This window comes from Cucurbita maxima, unplaced genomic scaffold (assembly GCF_002738345.1).
Source record: "Cucurbita maxima cultivar Rimu unplaced genomic scaffold, Cmax_1.0 Cma_Scf00060, whole genome shotgun sequence".
Classification (NCBI taxonomy): domain Eukaryota; kingdom Viridiplantae; phylum Streptophyta; class Magnoliopsida; order Cucurbitales; family Cucurbitaceae; genus Cucurbita; species Cucurbita maxima.
The window spans coordinates 165,002-175,395 of record NW_019272076.1 but is presented as its reverse complement, the minus strand read 5'-3'; the positions used below and the strand labels follow the sequence as shown (position 1 = coordinate 175,395).

The 10,394-nt window shown below is 35.2% G+C and overlaps 1 protein-coding gene across 4 annotated transcripts; it reads right to left on the bottom strand.

The window, feature by feature from the left end:
- Window positions 1-1,851: 1,851 nt before the first annotated feature.
- On the bottom strand, window positions 1,852-4,650 carry LOC111471897 (tRNA-splicing endonuclease subunit Sen54). 4 transcript variants are annotated; one of them, XM_023117569.1, is made up of 5 exons: window positions 4,418-4,650; window positions 4,201-4,338; window positions 3,968-4,099; window positions 2,848-3,246; window positions 1,852-2,168 (listed from the first exon to the last, which is right to left on the bottom strand). In XM_023117569.1, exons 1-5 carry the CDS (start codon window positions 4,447-4,449, stop codon window positions 2,030-2,032), a joined length of 840 nt encoding a protein of 279 aa, XP_022973337.1. In that variant the 5' UTR covers window positions 4,450-4,650; the 3' UTR covers window positions 1,852-2,029. The 4 variants fall into 4 exon arrangements, with proteins under 4 accessions (XP_022973337.1, XP_022973338.1, XP_022973340.1 ...); XM_023117570.1 differs by having other exon boundaries at window positions 4,448-4,650; XM_023117572.1 differs by having other exon boundaries at window positions 4,544-4,650.
- Between the last annotated feature and the right edge of the window lie 5,744 nt (window positions 4,651-10,394).

Genomic DNA, 10,394 nt, shown 5'->3' with positions numbered 1-10,394 from the left:
ATCAAGGGTCTAAATCAACATCTAATATCAGAGTTAGGATGTCAAAACAAATGTCGTCACCATAAAAAGTCGCGAAAAGAGATGTGACAACAATAAAGATCAGAAAGGAGGGAAGTGTAACGCTTCAAATACTCGTTACTCACAAAGAGTAACTATGCAACATGATCGATAAAGATGTGTAATTTTATAGGCACAAAACATATGGGATGCCATCAAGCATGGTGATGGAATTAGGGAGCTTAAGGATAGGATGACTCTTGCTGTCATCTACCAAGCAGTCTAGAGAGCGTTCTCATGTTGGCAAAGAAGAACTCGACAAAAGCAGTGTAGGAGACACGGTAAACAAGGCATATGGGTGTTGAACAGGTCAAGAGAGCAAAGGTGCAGACTTTGAAGAGTCAGTTCGAGGCTAACCGTATGAAGGACAAAGAGTCAATAGAAAACTTTGCCATGAAGTTGATGATGATCGTCACCGACATCCATTCGTCAAGCGAAAAGGTGGAGGAGATCTCTGTCGTTAAGAAGTTCCTTGAGCAGTCCCCCTAGATTTATGCAGATTGCCACCTCTATTGAACAATTTAGTGACCTCAAGAACATGTCTGTTGAGGAGGTAGTTGGTTGTCTTAGGGCCCATGAGGAGAGACTTCATGCTTGCGACGACAAAGAGAAGGGGAAATAACTCTTACCGACACGAGGAGTAGCTCACTCGAACAAAAAAGAAAGATGTAGTTGATTTTTCTTTTTCAAGTACGAATGTACATGACGACCACAACAAAGAAATACCCAAGTTATTCGATAGAAATGGAGCTCTGTTGATGATGGTAAAATGGTCACAAAACTACCCATATAAGATACTAATAAAATACCATAGCATCCTCCAGAAGCCTCCATTGACATGAGTGGCAAAAAATGGAAGAAAAAATCAATGGATTGAGAGAAGGAACCAAAGAATAGAGGTAAGAAATAACTTAAAGCGCAATCCACAAGTTGGTAAAATTCATTAAACTTATCATCACAACCAAGAATCTTAGAGGAAGTCCACCAAGACGGAAGAAAAAATGGGTCATCAAACTTTCAATCTCAATCAAAGAGGCCTATAGGCATGCCTAAAAAAAGGAAGAGTCAAACGATAACATTGGAGAAAATTACCATATTATATTGAATACCCAATTGATTCATCCAACTTGCTTAAGACTATTGGTGTCTCCAAAAATAATAAATAATGAAAAGCAGGGATAGAGGAGTACCTTACCCAAAGGCCTTAGCAAGGGTTGAGTTGCAGAGATGCGGTTGAAATGAAGAATCTTGAGTAAAGTCAAGTTTACTAGGAGATTGTGAGCTACTAACAAAGAAGAGAAGGTTGTGAGTCAGTAAGAAGGTTGTGAGCCACTGACTTAGTAAAGAAGCTACTAGTTGTCAATTTATGAAACAAGTCTAGAGAGATGGGTAGTGTTTTGTTCGTGAGAATTGTTATCGGTTATTAAATCGTGGAGAAAGTTAAGGAAATTTGTTAGTGTTTTCTAGGAGTGGGAAGTTATTTTTTCTTAAACTGGTTTTATTAATCCCGAAGAAAACAACCAGGCATTTGTCTTTCCTTCAATCTGCCCTATCCAACATAATTGTTCCTATAGTCAACTTGTATCTAAATAGCTGCAAGATACACAAATGGGGCTGTATACAAGGAACAAGAAGGGGAGAAACCCACTCCGTTCATGACTAAAAAGGTGATGTCCCAAAGAGCAAGGGACTCATTTTGATCTCATGTTATCAATTATATTCCAATTTCAAATCTGAAAATATTAGAAACGCATGAAATGAGATTTAAAAATAAGTACATGTTAAGTTATCAAATTGCCACCAAACTCTCCTAATCTGTATTCTTTCTATTCCTACACATTTGAAATCATAAAATAGGATTCAAATCGCATACCAAACACAAATCCAATAAATTAAATCTTTGAACAGCAGAGTCTGAGCTCCAGAGGTATGCCATAATGTACTAGTTGACCATGACCAATCCACAACAATGTCAAGGTAAGACGGGAAGCTTCACCTTATCAAATGAAAAGAAACAGACACGTCCATGTTCAACATGACAATATTTCATTGGTATACCTCCTGATTTTCTTTCAATAACTTCAATATCTGTTTTTGGAGGTGGATATCCCCTATAAAAAAAAGATTTATACGACAGTAATTAAAGGATCAGATAAACTCGAAACTAAGTAATGCATAGACTTTCGCAAAAGAAAGAAACGACACAAGTTGAAGCCTATTATAGACCTGATAATGGTGTTATTTAAAGAAGGCAGCCTATTCTTGACCTCATATTGGTGTTATTTCCAGAATGAAACTAAATACTCAGAGACGGCTAAAAATGAAGCTGATATATTGAGTAAACAATTTCACAGCCATACAAATGGTACCAATCTAAGTGTGTTTGACATTCCTTCTAAAAGTCCTTATGGATGACTGAAAAGTGAAAGTGTATGAATGAATAAATAAAGCTACTTAAGAGTGCTTATAGAAAAACTGCTTCCATACCTTCCTTTTTCAAAAGAAATACCAAAATACAAATATTTGCACACAAGTTGTAGTGCACATACTATCCTTAGGGTCAAAACTATTGTCCTCTAGTTGGTGTTGGTGTTGCCATTATTGACATTTAGACTAAGCAAATTGTCAAAAAGTAAGTCAGGTGCAATTCTTTTTTTTTTTTTTTTTTTTTTTTTAACTATGCCTTGCCTAGAAGTTTACAAGAAAAAACATGAAAAGAAATAATAATAGTAACCCAACCAGACACAGAACAATAAGCAAGTTACATGGATTTTTGACAAGTGAACTTACCTAGTCAAGCAGACCATAAAATTTGGATCACCAGGAGAGGACTTTCTAAACTTGCTATGTGGAAGATAAACATCAAAAATGGGTGTCAATTCATTGAGCTGAACGGCATTTAAAAGTTCACAGATGGACTTCTCGTCTTCTGATTCAAAATCTGTTGATCCTTTGTTTTCAATAGAACTTCGAGAAGAAATATCGCCGCCATTCCTAGCACCCTTCACAGACCATGGAACTTTATGCTTTCCAACAATATAACCAAGAGATTTGAGGTGCCTATAAACCTCAAACTGCTCCCAAATGCATTCACTTTTTCCTTCAGCTACCTTCTTGTATACATCTTTCAGAGAAAGACTTGAATTATCATGATCCAAAAGATGTAAAGCCCCAACTTCAATAAGAAATCTGAACATATAGAAAGGAATGTTTGATAGCATGCTTAAAAGTTGTCATCCGAATGACTAAAAAATGAACACAATCCTAAATATTTCTATTTAAAAAACCGAAAAAAAAAAAAAAAAAGTAAAAGGCTATTTTCTAATTGTAAAACTCTATTTTAGCGCCAAGTTCATACTACTATCAACATTTACAGAGCACAAAACACAATTTAAGGCAACACGCTTCTAACTTTATAAAAATAAGAGACACATTAAAGAAACATTGTCCAAGTGAATGTAAAACGATAGAAAAGAAGAGTAAGTGATAAAATCATATATACGAACACAAATAAGCTTAAAAAAATTTCATTGATGCTAGAAAAAGAATTAGCACTTAAACAATGATGATTTCCTTTCTTTACCAAAACACAAAAGGCTACTACTAGTGCTTCCTCCTGCATACTGTAAGCTTGAGTTTCTTCCCTTTATTTCTAATGTAATGTTCTAAATAAGGCTCTGAAAAGACGACTATAAAGCAACAAAAAAATGACAGAAAAACTTCCATTTTCATTTCTTTTTCACTATATTACAGTATGTTATAGGAATCATACTAAGACAATGTGGAAGAGAATAACTCCCCAAAAAATGTTTTATTTTTTGGTAAGAACTCCCAAAAAAAAAAAAATGTTGTAATCGATATAAAAAACGATAGGGATAACAAACCATAATAAAACCATAGTTTAACCTACAAAGTTTCCTCAATGGAACAATAAATCTTGCCACAACGTACAATGCCAGATGTCGTCCAAAGGCTACCCTTGTTCTCCAAAACTTCCGCCATTCCCATTTCATCATTCCATCGAGCAGTTGAAGCATGCTTCCTAGAACAGAGCAAAAATATAGAAACACACGCTTAACACTAAGAAAACAGCATCATTCTATTGAAGGATTCGGAAGAGTCTAAATTCTTGGAATCCGCAACCTGAATTGCAACTTTCGCATGTTCCCGGATGAACGAAGACATTCTTCTTCTTCTTTTATGTCTTGTTCGAAATTATCGTCATCATCACTAGCTCCTCCTGAAGATATTTCCCAATCCGTAGCCTCCATCAGAAAACTCCTAATCAAATATCAAAACTCCTCGTTCAGGGAATGGAAATGGTACTCCAATTACATAATATACATTGAGAAATAACGACCCAAAACTACTAAAATTGCAAGATATTAACATGGCACGGTTCCTAATTCTGAAATTTCATTTGGTAACAGAAGGCGGAATTGGCGTGGCGGTGGGTTGAGAGAGATGAAGGGACAAAAAAAAAAAACTGGTTGCCGTGGGGATCGGATGGGCGACTGCGGCAACAACGAAGAGGGGGAAAAGCAAAACTGGGAGAGGAGGATGGAAAAGGGGTGTAGGGTTTACTTATTTTTTCTTTTTGTTTATTTTACCTTCATATTATATATATATTTCGCAGGCAATTTAGGAACTAACTTAGCATTTCAAACTTATAAAATATAGTTAAAAATTATTTAGTCAAATATACATATACATATATATATTTCATCAATAATAATCTTTACCGAATAAATATTAATAATAACTTTATTAACAATAGAATATGTTACCATGAGTTTTAGGACATATAATCCAACAAACTTTCACTTGGACTTAAAACTCTAATGAGGTTTTATAACGTTGAGTGAGAAAGACATAAATACAATAAACTAGGACATCACATACTCATGTCTTTTCTCCCACTTGCCCTAGATTACATAACTCGTAGTCTTAGACTCATTAGGTGCCCTTAAAACACTTTAGTCGTGAGGGGTTTTGTAAATGGATTAGCAATGTTGTGCTCTGAAGCTATCTGTGTGATGATCACATCTCCTCATTGCACAATCTCTCTTACGAGATGATATTTGCGCTCAATATGTTTTCCTCGCTTATGACTTCTTGGTTCTTTAGAATTTGCAATTGCTTCACTGTTATCACAATAAAGAGTGACAGACATATGCATATTTGAAACAACTTCCAAATCAGTTAAGAACTTTCTAAGTCATACATATTTTTTTGGTGCTTCACAAGCAGCAACATACTCAGCTTCCATGGTAGAATCAGCAATGCAACTTTGCTTTATGATTCTCCATATTATTGCTCCTATGTTCGAAGTGTTCGAATTCAAATTGGGAATATGCGCTACATATATACGATATATTTAACTGCATTTTTGTTTTATTTACGAATTAAACAAAAAGAGAGGATTTGAGATATTTAAATAAGATTTAAATATCTTAATCAATTATGTGTCGGAATTGATTGAGATTGACATTTGAATTAATATTAAATATTAATTAAATAGTTTAATTAATCATTTAATGTTACTTTAATTTGAAATTAATTGTTCAAATTAATTGTTGAATTAAAATGAAGAAAGTCAAAATGTTGACTTCATTTAATGGAAAAATACATGTTAGTGGAATTTTGAGGTGTCAAAATTTGGTTGGTTAACCAAACTTACATGCTTGCCAAATAAACCCCACAAGTTTGAGTGGAATTTTGAGTGTCAAAATTTGGTTAACTCAAACGTGCATGCTTGCCGCATAATCCCAAACGTTTGAGTGGAATTTTGAGTGTCAAAATTTGGTGATCTCAAATTTGCATGAACATGCAAACATGACTCTTTAAATAAAGTGATCATGGTACATAGAAAGTCTTCTTCCTTGAAAAAGACCTTAAGAAAATTCTCACAAGCTCTCTCTTCATATATACTAAATCTCTCCCAAGTTTAGTCACTCACCGGATTCCACAATCCTGTTCTAAGGCCGGAGGATAGTGGAGAAGACACTAGTGGTGGTTCGAAACCGGTTCGTCAGGAAAAAGGAATTTGAACTACAAAAGGTTAGTATTCAAATTCATTAAGTTTTAATACTTATGAACATGCTAGTTATTTACTATAATTGATGTTCTAAAAGTGCCTAAGATCCAAATTGCTTCCGCATGTGTTATATTAACACCATCAATTGGTATCAGAGCAAGTTTTAGGCACTTTATTTACATTAATTTGATCATGGTGGGTACCATTTCATGAATGAAATTTTGTGGTTGCTAAAGTGGATGGTTTTGGTTTTGACATTTTTTTTTTATGCTTCCATTTGATACAATTATTATAATAAGCCTAATGTGTATGGGTTTTAATGAATAAAGAGAGGCCTGTAATTTTTATGGAGTCATTAGAGTCCATTTTAGGTTGTAATTGATCGAAAATGGAAGAGATAGCAAGCTGAACCGAAGAAGAAGATGGAAGAGGCAGTTCGGGTGTTTTTTCTGCCTTTGGAGTCCGGTTCAACGGTTTTAAGTGTTGGTTCGCCCAATTCGTGATCCTCGGGAGCGGTTCAAGTTATTTTTAATTATTAATGTAATAATTTAGTTAATTGCTTGCTTTAAAATGCCAAAACCAACCCACTTTAGTGTGTTTAATTAATTATGCATTATGAATGTATGTTTTAATTAAATAGAAAATGTATATGCATAAAGTATGTCATATAGATTTAAAATCCCACCATAGGCTAAGCATGTTTCATGCATTCCAAGTATGTTATAAGTGTTATAATGTATAGTATGCATGTTTAGGGTTCTATGAGTGATAGATATAAATTGTTATATTATTGCATGGAATTGATGATAATATAATTGTTATATAAAGCATGTTAGATGCATGTTATAGGTTATTTTCAACGTCATAAAACAAGATAGACGTTAAAATCTATAATGAAGATAAGTGCATGCTCACTTAAGGTTAAGAACCAAGCACGATCAATTTTAATAGTTAAAATAGGTCGATGTCTTGTAAAATTGTGCTTACAAGAAAGCTCACCTGACACAATCTTGTCTAAGGCTGGAGGTACTTAAGTTGACGGTTTACGGAAGACCTACTACCTGGAGATCGGACCAGTACTTGAGCTTAGTTAGCCCAGTTTTATGAGCATGCTTGAGTGATGTAAGTTTGGGAAAAATCACCTAGACTTAGGTTATATTTAATTATCCGAAATATACCTAGTAATGAGTATACCCAACCGTCTAAAATACTTAGTGGGAGGAAAAAGGTATATGAGATACATCGTTTTCCTTTTCACGCTCTCTAAAAGATTCACATCGTGAGATTCATGCTCGGCCTGGTGTCGCCCTGGGAGCGTCCTCCATTCGGAAGGTATTTGCATGAGTTAATAACAAGGTGAATAGAAAAAGTATTTATAGTAAGTGGAAGAAGAAAGTATATCAACACGTCCTATGGTCTCCACCATTAGGTTGCATCGTGAGATTCCCATGTTCCGCCTGCATGTTCCGCCTGCATGTTGCCCTAGAGCAACTACCCACTCGTAGGGTCGTAACATGGGAGTCGAAACAACGCGAACTCCAGAAATGGATAGGATTTCTTAGGTCCATTCCCAACTTTGGCTTTTTCATTTGATAGCGTTGTTGGGACCGATCTATGAGGTATGAAATTGGTGGGTCACACTTACGAAGAATTACTAAGAGTTAGTATATTCTTGACCAAAATAGCGATAACTAAAACACTATAGGAACAAGAGTTATTCTGGGATTAGTGTTTAAGTCAAGAATGTCTTGGTTTAGTGAATGAGTGATTGACTGCCCCTCAGTAGTAGTTGCTCTAACTCACTAAAGTATTGTTGCAAATTAATAATTTTTTGGGTACATTATTATATTTGCTAAAACTGATTGGATTAAACAGGATTAAGTCAAATCCCTAATAGAATTTTCTTTATATCACAGCATGACAAACTCAATAGTACAATTACTCGCTTCTAAGAAATTAAACGGTAACAATTACGCAACTTGGAAATCAAACCTAAACACAATAATGGTAATTGATGATTTAAGGTTTGTTTTAAATGAGGAATGTCCTCCAAACCCCAGCTCAAATGCAAACCGAACAGTTCGGGATGCGTATGACAGATGGATAAAGGCAAATGACAAAGCCCAAGTGTACATTCTAGCCAGCATATCTGATGTTTTGGCTAAGAAACACGATGTTATGTGTACTGCTAAAGAGATTATGGAATCTCTAAAAGGGATGTTTGGACAACCGTCCTTCTCCCTTCGACATGAAGCCATAAAATACATTTACAACTGTCGTATGAAAGAAGGGACCTCAGTTAGATAACATGTCCTGGATATGATGGTCCATTTCAATGTGGCAGAAGAAAATGAAGTTGTCATTGATGAGAAGAGTCAAGTCAGTTTTATCGTGGATTCTCTTATGAAGAACTTCTTCCAGTTACGCACAAATGTGGTAATGAACAAAATAGAATATAACTTGACTGCTCTTCTCAATGAGCTACAGACTTATCAGTTCATCTTAACGAACAAGGGACGTACAGGAGAAGCAAATGTTGTTATCTCCAAGAAATTACAACGAGGATCGTCCTCCAAAAATAAGTCTGAACCTTCAACTTTTAAAAGTGTTTTGATGAAGAAGAAGGGTAAAGGGAAAAATAAGATTCCTACTAACCGCAAACACAAGGCTCAAAAGGCAAATAAAGAAAAATGTTTCCATTGCAACGAAAATGGGCACCGGAAGAGAAACTGCCCAAAATACCTTGCAAAGACGAAAACTGAAAAGACACAACAAGGTAAATATAATTTACTCGTTGTAGAAATATGTTTAGTAGAGTATGATAACTCAACTTGGATACTAGATTCAGGGGCCACTAATCATATTTGTTCTTTTTACCAGGAAACTAGCTCTTGGAGAATGCTTACGGACGGCGAGATAACACTTAGGGTTGGAACAGGAGAGGATGTCTCAGCAAGATCAGTAGGAAATTTAAAGTTGTTTTTTGAAGATAGATTCATTATATTAGATAATGTACTTTTTGTTCCAGGAATGAAAAGAAATATAATGTCTATTTCTTGTTTATTAGAACAATTGTATAAAGTATCTTTTGAAATCAATGAAGTGTTCATTTGCAAAAGAGGTATTCATATTTGTTCTACAAAACTAGAAAACACTTATATATGTTAAAACTGAGCAAAACAAAAGCTATTTTAAATAGCGAGATGTTTAAAACAGTTAAACTCAAAATAAATGACAAAAGATTTCTCCTAATACCTACCTTTGGCACTTAAGACTAGGCCACATTAATCTCAATAAAATTGAGAGATTGGTTAAAAGAGGACTTCTAAATAAGTTAGAAGACAACTCTTTAACTCCATGTGAGTCTTGTCTTGAGGGTAAAATGACTAAACGATCGTTTTCCGAAAAAGGTTATAGAGCCAAAGAAACCTTAGAACTCGTGCATACAAATCTCTGTGGTCCAATGAATGTCAAAGCACGAGGAAGGTATGAATATTTCATCAGTTTTATTGATGAGTATTCAAGGTATGGCTATCTTTACCTAATGCGTCACAAGTTCGAAGCTCTTGAAAAATTCAGAGAGTATAAGACTGAGGTGAGAATCTATTAGGTAAAACTATTAAAACACTTCGATCAGATCGAGGAGGAGAGTACATGGACTTAAGATTTCAGGACTATATGATAGAACATGGATAAGGTCCCAACTCTCAGCCCCTGGTATGCCTAAAAAAAATGGTGTATCAAAAAGGAGAAATAGAACTCTGTTAGACATGGTTCGGTTTATGATGAGTTTCGCTCAATTACCCGATCCGTTTTGGGGATATGCAGTGGAGACTGCCACATACATTTTGAACATGGTTCCTACTAAGAATGTTTCAGAAACACCTTATGAGTTATGAAAAGAGCGTAAAGGTAGTTTACGTCACTTCAGAATTTGAAGATGTCCAGCACATGTGTTGTTGCAAAACCCCAAGAATTAGGACGTCGTTCGAAATTATGTCTATTCGTAGGATACCCCAAAGAGACGAAAGGTGGTTTATTTTATGACCCTCAAGAAAATAGAGTGTTTGTATCAACAAATGCTACATTCTTAGAGGAAGACCACGTAAGAAATCATCAACCTTGCAGCAAACTAGTATTAAGTGAGATTTCTAAAGAAGCTACTGATAATACAACAAGAGTTGTTGATCAAGTTGGTCCTTCAACAAGAGTTGTTGATGGAGCTGACACTTCTGGTCAATCCCATCCTTCTCAAGAGTTGAGAATGCCTCGACATAGTGGGAGGGTTATAACTCAACCC

Bases quoted from the DNA above. Each gene is read 5' to 3' on its own strand.
- LOC111471897 (XM_023117569.1), bottom strand. From the start codon at position 4,449: ATGTTAATATCTTGCAATTTTAGTAGTTTTGG. The intron at 4,100-4,200 runs GTTGCGGATTCC...GCTCTGTTCTAG, and splicing joins ATGCGAAAGTTGCAATTCAG to GAAGCATGCTTCAACTGCTC. The intron at 3,247-3,967 runs GTAGGTTAAACT...CTATATGTTCAG, and splicing joins TGTTCCATTGAGGAAACTTT to ATTTCTTATTGAAGTTGGGG.